Below are 21,782 nucleotides of genomic sequence, written 5' to 3'. Positions count from 1 at the left end.
TTCATGATTTACTGTATTGTATGTTTGTTGAGAACCGTCATTAAGGAATTGATTTCTTACACTGGTGTCTGGAGTGGAGAGGTCAAAACACCTAAGGGTTGTCATTTCCATACATCTGGAAAGATGTCTGTAGCTGACCAGACTGTACTGACCCACTTTCCTTCCACTTCTTTGCCCTCTCACTCCTGACTACTAAAGGAACCGGTGGTGCGTGTCGAAATGCATCTGCTTTCTGTAGGTTTTCTCCTTTCCTTCCAGAGAGGAAGCCATACCTAGAGGATTAGACTAGGACAGCCTATTAACTGATCTCTGCTCACACAGAGACGGAGAGCTCTCACTTTCCTTTAAGGTCCCTGCTGACTGGTATTGTGAAAGAAGATGGGGGAGGGGAGTGGACACATACATTTTGGGGCTGGAGGGCTAAAGGGTGACTACTGATAACCTCTCTGTGTTGAAATGAGGAGACCTGAAGTCTCCAGTGTTCTCCCCTTTGACAAGGAGAGAACACTCATCCAAGGGCCCGAGGGACGATCTGCATGTTGCTGTATGCCCCTTGACACTTTTCTTTTGTTTGTGTGTATAGATGTCATGTGTGCGTGCGTGTTTAATCTATGCCAGGGGCTCAGCCATCTTGACTTTCACTGTAAGCTAGGCTTTGATTCAAGCCTCAACACGTTGTGATCACAGCAAGGCTCTTCCGCTACTGAGGTCTTCTCATGTCTGACTTTTTATTGCAGCCTGTGACTGTGGTAGAAGCGCCCCCCCATTCTTTCTCCCTTCCTCCCTGACACAGAGGGAGGGTTTGACCAATTACCAGCAGCTGTTGCTCATTTCACAATAGTCCCGCCCATGCTGTGCCAGGCTCGAGTGTAGCCTGTGCTACAGTTTACTTAGTTAAAGAAGACTTCTGGCGTAGAGGATTTTCTACTGTCACTACTGTACTGCTTAGTACAGGACTGCCACTAAAGAAGACTAGTCACAGGTGAGGGGATATGGGGACATCTTGAAATACTTTTCTATGTTTAGTTTTCTGTTGAGACAGGAAGAGAGATTTCTCAGAGTAGCGACTTGCTGTTTCTGTGAGGATGGTGTAGTCATGACTTGTTACTGAGCATAATGTATTCAACCTTGACAAAGACCATGAAAGTTTGCTGTGCTTTTTTTCTCCCCCACTTTTGGGATAACCAAAAATACTTTTAGGAAATAAATCAAAGGGGGTGGTGTATTTTATTATCATTATTAAACTCAATTGAACAACAATCTTGGCGTTGCTATCAACTATCAAATCAATATTCAAGACCTTTTTAAGGGAAGTGTTTGTCTCTATTCTCCAGTAAATGTCAAAGTTTTTACAGAGATGTTGAACAGGGTTAATAATGAGGACCTAGGTGTTCCTTCCATTCCCTAGCCATCTATCTTCAAACACGGACGATTAAGTCAGGAAAAGTACATCAGTGCCATCTGTGTTGCAGCATTTGCGCAGATGTATTCATTGTAATTTGGTATGTTTTCATGATGGAGCATAACTAAGAGACTTAAGTAGCCTAGTTGGTTAAAGATAAAATCTTTTCCACCCTGTGCCATGTTTTCCACTCTACTGTCTTTACCCTGTCATTGTAGTCAGTGTGAGGTGTGGGAGTATGGTCACATGGACATCAAATTACCATTACCATGAAATGCTTACTTTACAAGCCATTAACCAACAATACAGTTCAACAAATGGAGTTAAGAAAATAGTTAGTAAATAAACTAAAGAATAAAATAAAGAAATTCCTTGACTACCAGAGTAACGGAGTTTCAGATCGTTCCTTATGGTTTGTCACAGGGAAGGGGAACATGAGAAGGAAAAACATTGGACGCACCCCAAATAACACTCTACTGCACTACTTTTGACCAGGGCCCTTAGAGTAGTGATGTGATTCTGGTTTCATGTTGTTGCCATGACCCTCTTGTTCTTCTCTGGTTGATGATTGAGCAGGGTTGTCAGAAATTGTACATTTGGCAGTGACTCTGTCCAGTGGTGTAAAAATACTTTAAACTACTACTTTAAACCTCTTAAGGATCCGCCCCTTTTTGTCAATTTTTTCCCTAAAATGACATACCCAAATCTAACTGCCTGTAGCTCAGGCATTGAAGCAAGGATGTGCATATTTTTGATACCATTTGAAAGGAAACACTTTGAAGTTTGTGTAAATGTGAAAGTAATGTAGGAGAATATAACCACACACAAAGTGGAATAATTTTTTTTTACACACTATTTACAATTACAGTATTTAGAACACCCTCTACACAAGATTGTGCTACTGGTCCCAAGTCTATTTCTGCTGTGAAGCACTTTTCATCCCCTACTTTTAGGCTGGCTGGGTATTCACACCTCCTAGATGCCCGGGCGGGTGTTTGTTGAGCCAGAGAGAGCAGCAGTCAGACTAAGTGGGGATGGAGGACTTGAATGTTGTCTCTTTGAAGTCAGTCTTCACCATTGAAGATTTTATTTTAATCAGTAATAACTCATTTTTATTACTTATTTTATTGAACCTTTTATTTTAGCAATACATCAAATAAACAACACATTTATAAACATGTATTGGTAAGATGGCGCCGGAGAGGACGGCAGATTTTTACGTGCCCCCAGCCGATATTTTTTTTGTTTATTTGCTTTTAACTTATTTTGTACATAATGTTGCTGCTACCGTCTCTTATGACCGTAAGAACTTCTAGACATCAGGACTGTGATTACTCACCACGAACTAGCAGAATCCTCTTTTTCCTTTCACAAATCTGACGAGACCGAGGCAAAGGATACACTGCTTCCTCAGGATCAGGCCACGATCTGCGTGAAGAGGAGGCAGAGAAAGACAGGGCGAAGGTTGGGCTGCCTTCTGAGAATTCGTAGGCGATCGAATAAACCCCCACTTCCCTCCATTCTGCTAGCAAACGTGCAATCTTTGGACAATAAAATTGGCGAGTTAGGCGGAAGATTAAACTACCAACGGGACATTAAAAACTGTAACATCTTATGCTTCACGGAGTCATGGCTGAACGACAACAAAGTCAACATACATCTGTCTGGTTATATGATGTACCAGCAGGATAGAACAGCGGCATCTGGTAAGACTAGGGTCGGTGGTCTCTGTATTTTTGTAAACAACAGTTGGTGCACGATATCTAAGAAAGTCTCAAGCTATTGCTCGCCTGAGGTAGAGTATCTCATGATAAGCTGTAGACCACACTACCTACCGAGAGAGTCTTTATCTGTATTCTTTGTAGCTGTTTACATATCACCACAGTCAGAGGCTGGCACTAAGACAGCATTGAATGAGCTGTATTCTGCCATAAGAAAACACTCACCCGGAGACTTTAATGCAGGGAAACTTTTCTATTTCTATTAGCATGTTAAATGTGCAACCAGAGGGAAAATAACTCTGGACCACCTATACTCCACATACACAGAGACTCATATAAAGATCTCCCTCGCCCTCCGTTTGGCAAATCTGACCATAATTCTATCCAACTGATTCCTGCTTACAAACAAAAATTAAAGCAGGAAGCATCAGTGACTAGATCAATAAAAAAGTGGTCAGAGGAAGCAGATGCTAAGCTACATAACTGTTTTTCTAGCACAGACTGGAATATGTTCTGGGATTCCTCCGATGGCGTTGAGGAGTACACCACATTAGTCAATGGCTTCATCAATAAGTGCATCAATGACGGCGTCCCCACAGTGACTGTACGTACATACCCCAACCAAAAACCATGGATTACAGGCAGCATCCACACTGAGATAAAGGCTAGAGCTGACGAATCATCAAACAGGCAAAGCATCAATACAGGGCTAAGATCAAAACGTACTACACCGGCTCTGACGCTCGTCGGATGTGGCAGGGCTTGCAAACCATTACAGACTACAAAGGGAAACACAGCCAAGAGCTGCCCAGTGACACGAGCCTACCAGACGAGCTAAACTACTTCTGTGCTCGCTTCAAGGCAAATAACACTGAAACATTCACGAGAGAACCAGCTGTTCAAATCAAATCAAATTTTATTTGTCACATACACATGGTTAGCAGATGTTAATGCGAGTGTAGCGAAATGCTTGTGCTTCTAGTTCCGACAATGCAGTAATAACCAACAATTCCAAAAACTACTGTCTTATACACAGTGTAAGGGGATAAAGAATATGTACATAAGGATATATGAATGAGTGATGGTACAGGGCAGCATAGGCAAGATACAGTAGATGGTATCGAGTACAGTATATACATATGAGATGAGTATGTAAACAAAGTGGCATAGTTAAAGTGGCTAGTGATACATAAGGATGCAGTCGATGATATAGAGTACAGTATATACGTATGCATATGAGATGAATAATGTAGGGTAAGTAACATTATATAAGGTAGCATTGTTTAAAGTGGCTAGTGATATATTTACATCATTTCCCATCAATTCCCATTATTAAAGTGGCTGGAGTTGAGTCAGTGTCAATGTCAGTGTGTTGGCAGCAGCCACTCAATGTTAGTGATGGCTGTTTAACAGTCTGATGGCCTTGAGATAGAAGCTGTTTTTCAGTCTCTCGGTCCCAGCTTTGATGCACCTGTACTGACCTCGCCTTCTGGATGATAGCGGGGTGAACAGGCAGTGGCTCGGGTGGTTGATGTCCTTGATGATCTTTATGGCCTTCCTGTAACATCGGGTGGTGTAGGTGTCCTGGAGGGCAGGTAGTTTGCCCCCGGTGATGCGTTGTGCAGACCTCACTACCCTCTGGAGAGCCTTACGGTTGAGGGCGGAGCAGTTGCCGTACCAGGCGGTGATACAGCCCGCCAGGATGCTCTCGATTGTGCATCTGTAGAAGTTTGTGAGTGCTTTTGGTGACAAGCCGAATTTCTTCAGCCTCCTGATGTTGAAGAGGCGCTGCTGCGCCTTTTTCACGATGCTGTCTGTGTGAGTGGACCAATTCAGTTTGTCTGTGATGTGTATGCCGAGGAACTTAAAACTTGCTACCCTCTCCACTACTGTTCCATCGATGTGGATAGGGGGGTGTTCCCTCTGCTGTTTCCTGAAGTCCACAATCATCTCCTTAGTTTTGTTGACGTTGAGTGTGAGGTTATTTTCCTGACACCACACTCCGAGGGCCCTCACCTCCTCCCTGTAGGCCGTCTCGTCGTTGTTGGTAATCAAGCCTACCACTGTTGTGTCGTCCGCAAACTTGATGATTGAGTTGGAGGCGTGCGTGGCCACGCAGTCGTGGGTGAACAGGGAGTACAGGAGAGGGCTCAGAACGCACCCTTGTGGGGCCCCAGTGTTGAGGATCAGCGGGGAGGAGATGTTGTTGCCTACCCTCACCACCTGGGGGCGGCCCGTCAGGAAGTCCAGTACCCAGTTGCACAGGGCGGGGTCGAGACCCAGGGTCTCGAGCTTGATGACGAGCTTGGAGGGTACTATGGTGTTGAATGCCGAGCTGTAGTCGATGAACAGCATTCTCACATAGGTATTCCTCTTGTCCAGATGGGTTAGGGCAGTGTGCAGTGTGGTTGAGATTGCATCGTCTGTGGACCTATTTGGGCGGTAAGCAAATTGGAGTGGGTCTAGGGTGTCAAGTAGGGTGGAGGTGATATTGTCCTTGACTAGTCTCTCAAAGCACTTCATGATGACGGAAGTGAGTGCTACGGGGCGGTAGTCGTTTAGCTCAGTTACCTTAGTTTTCTTGGGAACAGGAACAATGGTGGCCCTCTTGAAGCATGTGGGAACAGCAGACTGGTATAGGGATTGATTGAATATGTCCGTAAACACACCGGCCAGCTGGTCTGCGCATGCTCTGAGGGCGCGGCTGGGGATGCCGTCTGGGCCTGCAGCCTTGCGAGGGTTAACACGTTTAAATGTCTTACTTACCTCGGCTGCAGTGAAGGAGAGACCGCATGTTTTCGTTGCAGGCCGTGTCAGTGGCACTGTATTGTCCTCAAAGCGGGCAAAAAAGTTATTTAGTCTGCCTGGGAGCAAGACATCCTGGTCCGTGACTGGGCTGGATTTCTTCTTGTAGTCCGTGATTGACTGTAGCTGTTCCGGACAACTGTGTGATTACGCTCTCCACGGCCGATGTGAGTAAGATCTTTTAAACAGGTCAACATTCACAAGGCCGCAAGGTCAGACGGATTACCAGGATGTGTACTGCGACCGTCCACTGACCAACTGGCAAGTTTCCCTGTCCGAGTCTGTAATACCAACATGTTTTAAGCCGACCACCATAGTCCCTGTGCCCAAGAACACTAAGGTAACCTGCCTAAATGACTACCGACCCATAGCACTCACGCCTGTAGCCATGAAGTGCCTTTAAAGGCTGGTCATGGCTCACATCAACACCATCATCCCAGAAACCCTAGATCCACTCCAATTTTCATACCGCCCCAACAGATCCACAGTTGATGCAATCTCCATTGCACTCCACACTGCCCTTTCCCACCTGGACAAAAGTAACACCTATGTGTGTATGCTATTCATTGACCTCAGCGTCCAACACCATAGTGCCCTCAAAGCTCATCACTAACCTAAGGACTTAAACAACTCCCTCTGCAACTGGATCCTGGACTTCCTGATGGGCCGCCCCCAGGTAGTAAGGGTAGGTAACAACACATCCGCCACACTGATCCTCAACACAGGGGCCCCTCGGGTGCGTGCTTAGTCCCCTCCTGTACTCCCTGTTCACTCATGACTGCACAGCCAGGCACGACTCCAACACCATCATTACATTTACAGATGACAACACAGTGGTAGACCTAATCACCAACAATGACGAGACAGCCTATAGGGAGGAGGTCAGAGACCTGGCCATGATCAACGTGATCAAGACAAAGGAGATGATTGTGGACTACAGGAAAAGGAGGACCAAGCACGCCTCCATTCTCATCGACGGGGCTGTAGTGGAGCAGGTTGAGAGCTTCAAGTTCCTTGATGTCCACATCACCAACAAACTAACATATTCCAAGCACACCAAGACAGTTGTGAAGATGGCACGACAAAACCTCTTCCCCCTCAGGAGACTGAAAAGATTTGGCATGGGTCCTCAGATCCTCAAAAGGTTCTACAGCTGCACCATCGAGAGCATTCTGACTGGTTGAATCACTGCCTGGTATGGCAACTGCTCGGCCTCCGTCCGCAAGGCACTACAGAGGGTAGTGCGAACGGCCCAGTACATCACTGGGGCCAATCTTCCTGCCATCCAAGACCTCTATACCAGGCGGTGTCAGAGGAAGGCACAAAAAACTCCAGCCACCCCAGTCATAGACTGTTATCTCTGCTACCGCACAGCAAGTGGTACCGGAGCGCCAAGTCTAGGTCCAAGAGGCTTTTAATCAGCTTCTACCCCCAAGCCATAAGACTCCTGAACATCTAGTCAAATGGCTACCCAGACTATTTGCAGTACCCCCTCTTTACACCACTGCTACTCTCTGTTGTCATCTATGCATAGTCACTTTAGTAACTTTACCTACATGTCCATACTACCTCAAATAACCGGTGCCCCCGCACATTAACTCTGTATCGGTACCCCCTGTATATAGTCTCTCTATTGTCTCTATTGTCACTGGTGGGCTTTACTTGTTACTTTTATCTGTATTTTTTTAAACTGCATTGTTGGTTAGGGGCTCGTAAGTAAGCATTTCACTGTATTCAGCACATGTGACCAATAACATTTTATTTTATATTATATGGAGAACACTGTGGTGAAGTGTGTGTACCAATTATATATATATTTTTAAATTAAGTATATTTTAGTAATTACATTTACTTTTGGTACTTAAGTATATTTAAAAACATAATTTTAGACTTTTACTCAAGTAGTATTTTACTGGGTGAATTTTACTTTTACTTGGGCCGTTTTCTATTAAGGTATCTTAACTTTTACTCAAGTATCACAATTGTGTACTTTTCCCACCACTGACTCTACCAGCACTGTGTTCGAAACAGTTGTGGTCAGATGAGGGCTTAGCCTATTCAGTTCCTGTACCATGATGCATCAGGGGCCATTGCAATAAACGGGTCAAGGTAAATACCCGACCCAACCTGTCCCTATAATCAGAGGGATATGAAATAGAAGTGTGACCCTGTATTATGTGGACAGATGTCTATTTAAAAGGGGTTATTGGGAGCAACTCTGGTGAGTTTCTTTCTCTCTGTTTCTCTCTCTCAAGTGAAATCAACATTACACTCACAAAAGTTCAAAAGGAAAAGAGACATTTCAAATGTCATATTATGGCTACTATATACAGTGTTGTAATGACGTACAAAAGGGAAAATAAATCAACATAAATATGGGTTGTATTTACAATGGTGTTTGTTCTTCACTGGTTTCTCTCTCTGTCCGTCTCTCTCTCTGTCTGTATCTCCCCTGTTGCTCTCCTGTCTCTGTCCTTTTCTCTTTCTCTTCAGACTGTCGTGGGGTGAGAGGGGCCCCGGAGCAGAGACCCTCTGGACTAATTTACAGTCAAATCCACCCCTGGCCCTCATCTCTTTTCCCGTTGCTCCCCTGAAAAACCTAAACGTCCTCCTCAGAAGGACATCAGCGACTCCCCTCCACCCCTCTACTCCCCCATCCTCCTCCCCCTCTGCCTAGTTCTCATGTTCCTCCTCCGGGGAGGTTGGAGAGCAGGGGGCACACACGTGGCCAGCTGCCCAGGCTCGGGGCCACGGTGACAGACATGGGGCTCAAGAGGAGGCTGGGGCTGTGCTTCCTGGGTGTCATCTCCCTGCTGGTCATCTACATCCTGTGTTTGAGCCTGGAGATCACCGTCCCCTGGCGCATTGTCAACCTGAACCTGTCACACTTCCCTGGTCTTGGGTACACACAGGAACCAAACAGGTAAACAAACAACAATGCACCATTGACCCAGCTGAATATACTATGTGCTATGTATTTTTCTCCCTGTTTCTTGAAATTAATCCTAGTCATTTCCCTTGGTTTGCATAATGAGCAGCCATACAGAGGGAAATGGCTGAGATCATGGAGAATAAACCGCTCCATGGTTTTCTCTAACCACTACGTTCTTCCTGCAAGTCGTATCATTATGGTTTTCACAATGGAGCCACACAGCAGCACAAGCTAGACAAAATGGATGAAGAGAATGAAGAAAAAAAAACATTCTGGTGTTCTTTCAGAGGCAGTAGTCTCTCTGAGTCTTGACATGTGAAATGTTAGGCTGGTAGTAATGGGTGAGCGAAAGTCCCGTTTTAAAAGCATGGGGGTGCAGATAAGATGCATTACGAGAGCGACTCTCTCTGTGTGTCTCTGTTTCTCTCTGAGAGGTCTATTTCAGAGACTAAATGACACGTTTGAGTGGTTTGAGCTTTAACAGGTCTGTCATTTTAAGCTGCAGCCTGCCTGCTTAACGTAGCCCTTGGGTTTGACTTAGCAACAGTGGGCAGTGCTTTTATATAAATGCCTGAGTCTCCAAACAACCCTGCTGTGCTTATCCTTCTTAGTTCCAAACTGTGGCTCTCCAAATGCAGGAGTCGATGTGTAGCTTGCTGTAATAAGAAAGGCCAGTAAATGACAAACATTTGCATTTCACATTTTTTGTCACCTTTTGATCTCAGGTTCACCCTCATCTGATTGGGTTTATTACATTGTTTTTTTATTAATATAAATCTAATTTTAATTGTCACATGCTTCGTAGACAAGTGGTGTAGACTAACAGTGAAATGCTTACTTATGGGCCATTCCCAGCAATGCAGAGGGGAAGAATGCAAAATATAACAAAACCTAGTAACACGAGAAATACATATTCAATGAGTAACAATAACTTGGCTATATATAAGGGGTACCAGTAGCGAGACGACGTGCAGGGGTATGAGGTAATTGAGGTAGATACAGTATGTATATAAATGCAGGGGTAAAGTGACTAGGCAACAGGATAGATAATAAACAGTAGCGGCAATGTGTGTGTGTATGTTGGAGTGTCAGTGGCCAAAGGTATTTGGACACCCCTTTAAATTAGTGGATACTTTTGGCTATGTAGCGTGAGTGTGTGTGGGTAGAGTTCAGTGTGTGTGCATAGTCAAAAATAATTGGTGCAGAAAGGGTCAATGCAGATAGTCTGGGTAACTATTTGCTTAACTATTTTAGTAGTCTTATGGCTTGGGGGCCTTTTGGTTCCAGACTTAGTGCTCCGGCACCGTTTGCCGTGCGGTAGAAGAGAGAACAGTTTATGACTTGGGTGGCTGTAGTCTTTGACAGTTTTTAGGGCCTTCCACAGACCAGGCCTGGTATAGAGGCCCGGAATGGCAAAGAGTTCAGCCTTGGTAGCGCCTTGAGGTCAAATGCAGAGCAGTTGCCACACTAAGCTGTGACGCAGCCAGTCAAGACACTTTCAATTGTGCAGCTGTGTAACTTTTTGAGTATCTGAGGGCCCATGACAAATATTTTTAGCCTCCTGAGGGGGAAGAGGCGTTGTCGTGCCTTCTTCACAACTGTGTTGGTGTGTGTGGACCATGATAATTCCTTAGCGATGTTGACACCGAGGAACTTGAAGCTCTCGACCCATTCCACTTCAGACCTGTCAATGTGAATGGGGGCGTGTTCGGCCCTCCATTTCCTGTTGTCCACGATAAGCACCTTTGTCGTGCTGACGTTGATTGAGAGGTTGTTGTCCTGGCACCACACTGCCATGACTCTGACCTCCTCCCTATAGGCTGTCTCATCGTCGTTGATGATCAGGCCCAGCACTGTCGTGTTTTTTCGCCAAACTTGATGATGGTGTTGGAGTCTTTGTTCGGATGTTCCTTTCTGCTGAGACTGGATTCTTCTGGATCCGATTGGTTGTCCAGTGTGGCCAATCAGTGTTGAGCAGCACCATGGTTACCTGAGGCTTCAGCTGCTAGTGCCAGATGGGCACTGTTTATGGATTATATAGTATTATTAAACGGGCGGTTCGAGCCGTCTCATATACCATGGTTATGACAAAAAAATGACGTTACTAATTACATTGGTAACCAGTTTACACAGAGTGCCTGGATACAGCCTTTAGCCGTGGTATATTGGCCATATACCACAAACACCAGAATACCTAATAAGGCACCCTGGTGTTTGTGGTATATGGCCAATATACCACGTCTAACGGCTGTGTTGTGGACATGGGGAAGGGGAATACTGTAATATTTACTATAGTTTAAAAAACGGTCTTGTTACTAGAAGACCTTTGCTTGTGAGAGATTATGTGAAAAGTAAGCTGGCTTTCTACAGCAAAAATAAATGTTACAAACTGATTTAATATGTGATTTGTTTCCATTATTAGTAGCAGGATATGGTTAACTTGGAGTAAGCCAATGATACCTTCTATGATCACACACAGCGTTAGTGACCACAACAATTGCACATTGTTACACTGACCAGTAGAGTTGGTGTAACAATGCACTATCCCTTTCTGCTACAGGTTTGACCATTGCCGTGTTGTTTTGTCTAACACTAGGTCACATGACTCTGAAGACCTTATTGACGGCAACACACCATCAGATGGTTTGGACAGCCGACACATTGGTTCAACACCAACAACACATTTAAGGTTAAAGGTACAGTCCACATCCCCTGTCGGAGCCAGACCCTCAATGAAACCTGGAGCCAGGGTCAGGACTATCAAGGGTCAAAATATTAAAGGTGCTCTCCTCTCCAATTCAACCAAACCAACAGAGCCACCCTTCATTGGAGACAGTTACTACAGCGAAGTCGCCCCACCTCAAACCGTGAGTTGAAGGTCCCCTTTCTGAGCTGTTCCTGTTCTTTCATTTCATCTGCTTGGTGTGATTGTGGCCTACTTTAGAGACCTTAGAAGGGCTTGGAAGAAGTACTGAGGGTTGCACTTTCAGTCGTATGGGTGGCTATGCATGGGGACACTGTCAAAATAATGCCCCACACTTCTGTAATTAGGAAAATGGATACTCAGTCAGATTACATGGTTGATACTCGAGGAAACAAACAGATTATACAACCCAAAACGTAATTCATACAGCCATTTGATACGCTTTGGGCCTCTCCATGTTACGTTGTGTGGAAATCGGCCAGTTGTATTGTCACGTCTTTATATGCTACAATCTGCGTGGCACAATTATACCACTAGTTCACTGTTCATCAGCCTTGAAGCTGATGTTAATGGAATGATTTCATGTTCTACAAGGACGTTAGGTGTACTTGCGTGGGCGGGCGTGTGTGTGAGTGGATTCATTTCCAGTAAATAATGGGTGGTGTTATTTTTTGCCCACGTACCATGACAGGATATGAAGTCATATTACACATTCTCCCAGACTGTTTTCTTTGCTCTAACAGCTTTGTGTCAACTCCATAGAACAATGTTGTAGAGTCATCCCATAAGCTACCAAGAAAAAGACGGACAAAATAAAGTTGTTACTCAAGACTTTCTTATAACATTGAACATTTCATATGAACCATTGCTGAGGTTTAAAAGCAAAACAGTCACTTCAGTTCCAGGATGTCTGCTTCCATTGATTACTGTTATTTGTCTTGTTAATGTGGACATAAAATGATGGTTGCAAAAGAGAGGAACTACTGGTGTTCTCTATATGGTGTTTTCTCTAAGAGTGTTTGTTTATGGTGTCTGGCATAAGACCGATCCACCCGTACAGACAGACAGCAGACGATAAAGGAATACCATATGGTTCAATTCTATCGCCAAGACTCCGCTGCCCTTGCATGTCGTAATTGACCCCAAAGACTACATAACGCATGTCATAAGTTACTTGACAAAATAAATGATGCAATTAACTGAATTAAAATGAGTTATTGCTGACATTTTAATTTGATAATTGTAGTGCAATGTTTTTTTATTGAGAACAAACAGAGGGTTTGGGGATGATACAGTGAGGTTGCATCCCAAATATCACCCTATTCCCTACATAGTGCACTACTTTTGACTAGAGCCATATGTATATAGCAAATAGGGTGCCATTTAGAATGTAGTCAATGAGTTTTCCACGTTCTTCATAAACGCTATGTCTCTCCCCAAGAATTATAATTCTCCACATCCCTCTAGTCACTATGCAGCTCTTCCACTGTAGAACGTTAAATTACAAGATACAGTTAATTACTTCCATTGAGAGTCATACAATTTATGCTGTTGCAAACTCTGTCAACTGGAACAAATATTGCTGGCGCTGTTATGTGCTGCTATGTAATGATAACAATGAATTTGAGTTGTGACTGTGTTTTGGTGTTGTGTCCCTTACTATAAAACTAAAACACAAGAAGTGTATAGTCTCACAGTAGGAATGCAGATTTAGGTTCAGTTTAAAGATGGTCTGAGATGAACTCATAATGGATTCAACAGGAACTTTCAGAGTCGTCAATAAGAAGACTGTTTTTTTTCCCCCTGCAGGACTGTCCAAATAGTATTCGTAGCAGGGTTCCCCAGACAAACTTTGGGGTGAGGTATTTGGGCAGGATCCCTGTCCTCCAGTGGGCCAAGCATGCCACTCCAGAACAGTACCAGCGCCTCCAAGTGTACCCAGGGGCTCACGGCTGGGGAAACCTTGACATTGACAGTAAGTGCTTTCAATACATTGTTGACATGTGACCGTAGTTTCAATGCATTACTTCACACCAATGCTTGGACAAGTCATGTTAATATTAATAGTTACAGCAACGACTACAAATAATATAGTTACACAACATTGGCTACAGTAAGACAGACAGTCAGACAGTTGGCGTTAATGTGGGTGACTAACACACAATGTGGCCATTGTCTAACTGCAGTACTCTTTGCTCCATGGCCTACTCAATAAAGATTGTACAAAGGTTCAGAGATAGGACATTATAACCCTTTATGGTCAGTCAATAGGACATCTGTACCTCTTTACAGACACACTACCGTTCAAAAGTTTGGGTTCACTTAGAAATGTCCTTGTTTCTGAAAGAAAAAAAATGTTTGTCCATTTAAAGTAACATCAAATTGATCAGAAATACAGTGTAGACGTTGTTAATGTTGTAAATGACTACTGTAGCTGGAAACGGCAGATTTATTTATGGAACATATACATAGGCCCATTATCAGCAACCATCACATTGTGTTAGCTAATCCAAGTTTTTAATTTTAAAGGCTAATTGATCATTAGAAAACCCTTTTGCAATTATGTTAGCACAGCTGAAAACTGTTGTGCTAATTAAAGAAGCAATACACATGGCCTTCTTTAGACTAGTTGAGTATCTGGAACATCAGCATTTGTGGGTTCGATTACAGACTCAAAATGGCCAGAAACATTCTTCTGAAACTCGTCACTCTATTCTTGTTCTGAGAATTGAAGGCTATTCCATGCGAGAAATTGCCAAGAAACTGAAGATGTCGTGCAAAGCTGTGTACTACTCACTTCACAGAACAGTGCAAACTGGCTCTAACCAGAATAGAAAGAGGAGCGGGAGGCCCCGGTGCACAACTGAGCAAGTACATTAGTGTCTAGTTTGAGAAACAGACACCTCACAAGTCCTCAACTGGCAGCTTCATTAAATAGTACCCACAAAACACCAATCTCAACATCAACAGTGAAGAGGCGACTCCGGGATGCTGACCTTCTAGGCAGAGTTCCTCTGTTCAGTGTCTGTGTTCTTTTGCCCATCTTCGTCTTTTCTTTTAATTGGCCAGTCTGAGAGATGGCTTTTTCTTTGCAACTCTGCCCCTAGAAGGCCAGCATTCCAGAGTCTCCTCCTCACTGTTGACGTAGAGACTGGTGTTTTGTGGGTACTATTTAATGAAGCTGCCAGTTGAGGACTTGTGAGGCGTCTGTTTCTTGTGAGGCGTCTGTACATGCAAATCTCTTAGCTCAGATCTAAAAGAGTAAATTATGGAATTGTTCCACTGTGTTCACCCCATAGACTGTACAAATAAAGATTTACCCACACCTTGCCTCAGGCCCCATCTGGTGTTTCGCAGCTATTGAGACAACAAGACACGTTCAGTTGAGTGTGTACGATTCGTCCATTGGGTGATTTGCATTAGGTAAAGATCTTTGGCAGAGATCCATAGATTGGCTCCCTTTATGAATATATTTTTTTATTACTTTGGTATGCATTTATTGCTGTGAGCAAGGCTTTTTATCTGGGACTGTGTGGGGATTAAACCTGCCAATAATTCAAAAATGATTCTCAGAGGTCTTTGTAAAAAAATGAAAATGAAATGTTTTTTTATTTTGTTGTGCAAACAGCTCTGGTATCAACCCTGTCTGTTCTCAACACCTCGGCCAACTGGCACATGTTTGATGACTGGGATCGTCGTAGCAACGGCTCGCAGTGTGTCTGCTGTGCTGTCGTGGGCAACGGAGGGATTCTGAAGGATTCTAAGAAGGGCCGGGAGATTGACCAACATGACTATGTCTTCAGGTGAGAGACGCCTTTTTCGACCTTGTTTAGTCTTGACTTCCTCAATAGCCTATGAACGAGGTTAGACCATCTTAGGTTTTTAAAACTTTTCATTCTACACGTTCCTTGTAATGAGCATTACCACATTAATGTGACAGTTGGCATTTTGTCAATCAGGATGGTCCATGCAAGGGCTCCTGAAGAGTCTGTAGATTACAATGAGGCATGTATCTGGTTGCTGTGGTTACCCAAGAGTCTAAGTGGTCATTTATTTTCCAACGGTCATTGACAGTGTTCATGTTCATTCATGCTACTGTTCTAATTGGTCATTGACAATTTTCCTGTGTTCTAATTGGTCATTGACAATTTTCCTGTGTTCTAATTGGTCATTGACAGTGTTCTGTTCCATACCTCTGTTGTGATTCCAGGACCAACGGAGCTGTGATTAAGGGCTTTGAGCAGGATGTGGGCTCTAGAACATCCCTCTACACGTTCTCCACTAACACCCTCCGTAACTCCATGAAGAGCTACGCCGGAGCAGGCTACAGAGGACCCCCGCTCTCTGAGGTGAGACCTTACATGATGTTGATGGTTCACGATCAAATTGACTCACTGGGTATAAACATTGTTTGTGGAATAAAATGTATTAATTCACTAATTATTCCATCCATTATTTTCATTCATTCAAAAACAAAACTCTTTATAGTCTGATTGTATTCACACCCCCCTCCCCCCACCCCCCTCCCAGGAGACTAGGTATGTCTTCCTGCCAGACCATGACAGAGATTACCTGCTGATGAAAGCAGCCGCCACACACACTCCAGTAGAGAGAGGACCAGAGAAGAGCAAAACGTAAGAGGTGGCATGGGTTCGCATCCATGGAGACAGTTTTGATTTCCTTCCCCGCACAGCATCCACTGTAATTGAACACCCTCAATGTCCCTCAAGTATTCCTTCTTTATTTACAAATGTGTCTTGTATACCGTTAGCCATATTGATATTTCTTTGTGCAGCTTGTGAATAGAGGCCTTTATTTTATTTTTTCTACCTCAGGCCACCCACATACTTTGGAAAAAATGTGAGTGTAGAAAAGTTCAAGATGTACCATCCAGATTTCATACGTTACATCAGAAACAGGTGAGTAAAAGAGGGGATCTCTTTGTAAGAGACATCTCAGTGCAAGAGACATCACTACAGACCCTTGTTCAAATCCAGACTGTATCACATCCGGCCGTGATTGGGAGTCCCATAGGGTGATGCACAATTGGCCCAGCGTCATCCGGGTTTGGCCGGCGTAGGCCGTCAATTGTAAATAAGAATTTGTTCTTAACTGACTTGCCTAGTTAAATAATAATCTTTAGGATAGTTGTTGTGACTCATCAGAATCACACCAGAGCTCTGATTACACACACCTGGACATATAAACTCCTTTTGAAATGTGAAACTCAAGTGTTTTGGGTGGCTAGACCAAGCACTCTTCTCACAATGGCTAAATAGGGTCATCTGATGAGGAGGTGGTTCAAAATATATATGAAACTAACTCACCATGCGTGTCGTGTGCCAGTGCCATGTAATTAAAATGATATCTAAATGAATTAACCATATCAGGCTTCCTTTAGGATATAGTGTGACTCTGTTTCGGTGGATACTGAAAAGGACAAGTATTGTATATCGTTAGCTCTCCTCACAACAAGGAAAAGGTGGTAGCTCGGAGTGGTCTGTCCAACACCTTTTCTCCAACAAAGGCATTTTAGGATAGAATAGGATCAAATCAAATCAAATGTATTTATATAGCCCATCGTACATCAGCTCATATCTCAAAATGCTGTACAGAAACCCAGCCTAAAACCCCAAACAGCAAGAAATGCAGGTGTAGAAGCACGGTGGCTAGGAAAAACTCCCTAGAAAGGCCAAAACCTAGGAAGAAACCTAGAGAGGAACCAGGCTATGTGGGGTGGCCAGTCCTCTTCTGGCTGTGCCGGTGGAGATTATAACTGAACATGGCCAAGATGTTCAAATGTTCATAAACGACCAGCATGGTCAAATAATAATAATCACAGGCAGAACAGTTGAAACTGGAGCAGCAGCACGGTCAGGTGGACTGGTGACAGCAAGGAGTCATCATATCAGGTAGTCCTGAGGCATGGTCCTAGGGCTCAGGTCCTCCGAGAGAGAGAAAGAAAGAGAGAATTAGAGAGAGCATACTTAAATTCACACAGGACACCGGATAGGACAGGAGAAGTACTCCAGATATAATAAACTGACCCTAGCCCCCCGACACATAAACGACTGCAGCATAAATACTGGAGGCTGAGACAGGAGGGGTCAGGAGACACTGTGGCCCCATCCGATGACACCCCCGGACAGAGCCAAACAGGAAGGATATAACCCCACCCACTTTGCCAAAGCACAGCCCCCACACCACTAGATCAACTTTATTGTACCTGAGAATATTTTCTGACACTATTTTAATATTTAATTTGAAGTAAATATGTGCACCTGCAGTGTGGTTGTTAAATGGTTTTCATGTTCTGTGTAGGTTCCTCCGAGGCCATGCCATGCAGACCAAATACAAGAACATATACCGTCCATCAACAGGTGCTGTGATGCTGCTGGCTGCTATGCACACCTGTGACCAGGTACAGTATGAGCTACCACAGCCACTAAAAAGTAATTACAACTCTTCATATTTGAACAAGACAAGACCGTTTATGACCACTGACAGTAAAAGCACAAGGTAAACTGTAACTGCAACACGTTGTATTAGTTAATTACGACCATGTACAGTAAAAGGGCTCCCGACTGGGGCAGCGGTCTAAGGCACTGCATCTCAGTGCTAGAGGAGTCACTACAGACCCTGGTCTAATTCCATTCTGTATCAGAACCGGCCGTGATTGGGAGTCCCATAGGGTGGCGCGTAATTGTTCCAGCGTCATCCGGATTAGGGTTTGGCGGGTAGTTGGCCGTCATTGTAAATAATAATTTGTTATTAACTGACTTACCTAGTTAAATAAAAAATCTTAAAGCACAAGGTAAACTGTAACGTTATATTAGTTAGTTACGACCATGTACAGTAAAAGCTGTAGTGTACAGTAAAAGATGTAGTGTACAGTAAAAGCTGTAGTGTACAGTAAAATATGTAGTGTACAGTAAAAGCTGTAGTGTACAGTAAAAGCTGTAGTGTACAGTAAAATATGTAGAGTACAGTAAAAGCACAAGGTAAACTGTAACGTTATATTAGTTAGTTACGACCATGTACAGTAAAAGCTGTAGTGTACAGTAAAAGCTGTAGTGTACAGTAAAAGCTGTAGAGTACAGTAAAAGCTGTAGTGTACAGTAAAATATGTAGTGTACAGTAAAAGCTGAGTAAACTCTGATTGCCAGTCACGGTGAAAAAAAGTTAAACTCCCTTTACTGTCAATGTATTTTTCTGTAAAATATGGGTAAACTGTTCGGCAAAATAAAAAGGTGGATAAACTGCATTTGTACTCTCCACTACACCATTGATTACGACTCCCTGGACATGACTGCACTTGCCTTACGGATTGACAGTAGTTACTCTGGCCCTGATAGCCTTCGATTAGACATGCAGCATGCCGCTCAGATCCCTAATGAAAGCAAAGGTCCATAAGGTAATCATTGTGCTTGAGTTGTGAAACACTTGACAACAAGACGGTGACTGCACCAACTAACCCATCCCCCCCTTTTCCTCTCTCTCTGTCTCTCTCTCTCTCGCTCTCTGTCTGTGTGCATGTTGAAAACAGGTGAGCGCGTATGGCTTCATGACTCCAGACTATAAAAACTACTCTGACCACTACTATGACAGCAGATATCACCCTGTGGCTTTCTTCATCAACCATGACCTGAAGATGGAGATGACACTGTGGCAGCAGCTCCACCAGGCAGGACTCATCACGCTCTACATGCACCAGTGATCTCAGGAACTAACTCACTCCAGGTCACTATGGCAACGACCACATTAATGACATACGTCTATGGTAATGACTCCGTGTCCACCACTGGCTCCCAAGGTTTGCCAACCCCCAGTAAACTAACTTACTGTTAGTTGCAACTACAAGATTTATAGAAAAATTACTCCACGTCTGACTTCGTCATTGCCTGCCATGTTGGAGGTTAGCCAATACTTCTGAGAAAATGGTCTCCATGGAGATGGGCTTGAGAAGTCTCTAAAAGGGTGGAGGCAGGTTGCCAGTCATAGACTGTTGCTGACACTTGCTGAGTTACCAGGAAAACTGACAGATTCTTTTCATTCTGGGAAAATATTGTTTTAGACTGTGCAGCTGAAGATTTTATCAATGGCCCTGATTTTGGACATATTTTACCAAATAATATTTATTAGTTTTTTTATTTTTTTATTGTTTAATATTACCCCCTTTTCTCCCCAATTCCGTGGTATCCAATTGTTAGTAGTTTCTATCTTGTCTCATCGCTACAACTCCCATACGGGCTCTGGAGAGACGAAGGTCGAAAGCCATGCGTCCTCCAAAACACAACCCAACCAAGCCGCACTGCTTCTTAACACAGCGCTCATCCAACCCGGGAGCCAGCCGCACCAATGTGTCGGAGGAAACACCGTGCACCTCGCGACCTGGTTAGCGTGCACTACACCCAGCCCGCTACAGGAGGAGAGACAAGGAAATCCCTACTGTCCAAACTCTCCCTAACCCAATTTTGCGTCGCCCTACGGACCACCCGGTCGCGGCCAGCTGCGACAGAGCCTGGGTGCGAACCCAGAGTCTCTGGTGGAACAGCCCTAGACCACTGCGACACCCGCGAGGCCCCTTTTATTAGCCTTTTTATACTATTTTAAGACCTTTTTTAGTATTTTTAAACCATTTCAGACAATCAGCTTTTGTGGGTCTTAGTCAGACATATGTTTCAAAGATCATACCCCCAAGACATGCTAACCTCCCCTGTTATTGGTAATGGTTAGAAGTTAGATCATACCCCCAAGACATGCTAACCTCCCCTGTTATTGGTAATGGTGAGAGGTTAGATCATACCCCCAAGACATGCTAACCTCCCCTGTTATTGGTAATGGAGAGAGGTTAGATCATACCCCCAAGACATGCTAACCTCCCTTGTTATTGGTAATGGTGAGAGGTTAGCATGTATGATCTGTGACCCTCCCTCTACCTTTCTCACTCCTCATTATTCACAATTCATTCAGGATTTTCTGTAATCATGGCAGCATCCACATAAATGTAGAAGTGTTTAGAAACATATGCTATTCTTATTTATAATAAAAGTGACTCTATTGGGCACAAAATAATCTGAAACACTACCAAACTAACTGCAAATGCATCCAACAAGTTTGTAGAGTCACAAGCTTGATGTCGTCATGGGACCAAATATTAAACTTTTACCACTTTATTTATAAGAATCTTTAGGGTTGTCAATCATTTTGACCACTACCTTTTTGAGAGATAAAAAGTATTACTTGTTAAACAAAATCTGAGCAATTGTAAATATAAAATATAATTCCCCCATTTTTTTGCATTCATTATAGATCCGTATTTTAATTATTTATTTTACACAGTCGTTATTGCTCATCTTTTTTTAAGGGTGTCAGTAATTTCGGACCCCACTGTATGTTGACAAGAGATAGGGCTGTTGCTGCTGGGCGGGCCACCTACTTAAAATACCCACTACCCTCGCTCACTGCCCTAAATTCTTTCGCACAGCACTGCCGGCAGTAGTCATGGTCTATTCTGATAAGTAGTAGATTATTTTTACATGATATTACTATGTTTCTGTGTGGAGTCAGTGTAGTAGTGGGTCAACAGACAACTCAAGTGTTTGACCAAAGCAAAGTTAAGGGGAGACGATAACAGATTTTTTTTAAAATCAAAAAGTACATTTTTTATTAAATATGTTTTTAAAATGTATTTTACTTTCATACGTGTTTCCTTATTAATATGAGAGAGCAATGCTACATAGACAAGAACTGTATTTTTTTTCAAACTACCACCAGTGTGTTCCTTAATAATGTGAATCCCAATCTTTTGTCTGCAAAATGAGTTGTTGTTGGGGTAACTGGGGAAACTATTTGAAGTAAAGGAAGATGTTTCCACAACAACTCCAAAAGGACACTTTGTCAGTGGCCTTTTTCTTCGGGCACTCGCTCCCAGAACATGAATGGATGTTTCCAAGGATCTCTTGGAGAATTGGAGTATGTTTGGCTGGACTAGACAATAGAGCACCTGGACTCTTCTCAAAGCTAGCTCAGGGCTGGATTCGTTAGGCACCAACCAGAAGAAAATTGACTGAAAAAAGGAAGGACTACTTAAACTCCTCCAATAAGAAACATTTATTTTAGTTTTCCGTTGCAAAACATTTTGCTATGCTGTACCCTAATGAGCATGACCCAGAATGAATAGTGACAATAGTCACAGAAGTATCATTGTTTCTGCTG

General features: G+C 43.5%; 1 protein-coding gene across 3 annotated transcripts; it reads left to right on the top strand.

Annotated features, from left to right (window-relative positions):
* Nucleotides 1-851: 851 nt before the first annotated feature.
* LOC139381433 (ST6 (alpha-N-acetyl-neuraminyl-2,3-beta-galactosyl-1,3)-N-acetylgalactosaminide alpha-2,6-sialyltransferase) lies at nucleotides 852-21,016 on the top strand. 3 transcript variants are annotated; one of them, XR_011628552.1, is made up of 11 exons: nucleotides 875-982; nucleotides 8,422-8,851; nucleotides 11,457-11,727; nucleotides 13,374-13,539; nucleotides 15,193-15,367; nucleotides 15,775-15,913; nucleotides 16,095-16,198; nucleotides 16,400-16,483; nucleotides 17,886-17,985; nucleotides 19,111-20,414; nucleotides 20,471-21,016. XR_011628552.1 is itself a non-coding variant. In XM_071124947.1 (10 exons), the coding sequence occupies exons 2-10, from the start codon at nucleotides 8,691-8,693 to the stop codon at nucleotides 19,279-19,281; spliced, it is 1,371 nt and encodes a 456-aa protein (XP_070981048.1). In that variant the 5' UTR covers nucleotides 852-982; nucleotides 8,422-8,690; the 3' UTR covers nucleotides 19,282-21,016. The 3 variants fall into 3 exon arrangements, 2 of the variants coding, with proteins under 2 accessions (XP_070981048.1, XP_070981049.1); XM_071124947.1 differs by having other exon boundaries at nucleotides 852-982; nucleotides 19,111-21,016; XM_071124948.1 differs by lacking the exon at nucleotides 20,471-21,016 and having other exon boundaries at nucleotides 16,400-16,424; nucleotides 19,111-19,345.
* Nucleotides 21,017-21,782: the final 766 nt, after the last annotated feature.

This window comes from Oncorhynchus clarkii, chromosome 23, assembly GCF_045791955.1.
Source record: "Oncorhynchus clarkii lewisi isolate Uvic-CL-2024 chromosome 23, UVic_Ocla_1.0, whole genome shotgun sequence".
NCBI classification, from domain to species: domain Eukaryota; kingdom Metazoa; phylum Chordata; class Actinopteri; order Salmoniformes; family Salmonidae; genus Oncorhynchus; species Oncorhynchus clarkii.
The sequence above is the reverse complement of the archived record's forward strand: the minus strand, read 5'-3'. Positions and strand labels throughout refer to the sequence as shown.

Coding starts and splice junctions, on each gene's coding strand:
- LOC139381433 (XM_071124947.1), top strand. CDS start 8,691: ATGGGGCTCAAGAGGAGGCTGGGGCTGTGCTTCCTGGGTGTCATCTCC. Junction 11,728..13,373: donor AAGTCGCCCCACCTCAAACC/GTGAGTTGAAGG, acceptor TTCCCCCTGCAG/GACTGTCCAAATAGTATTCG. Junction 16,484..17,885: donor ATACGTTACATCAGAAACAG/GTGAGTAAAAGA, acceptor TGTTCTGTGTAG/GTTCCTCCGAGGCCATGCCA.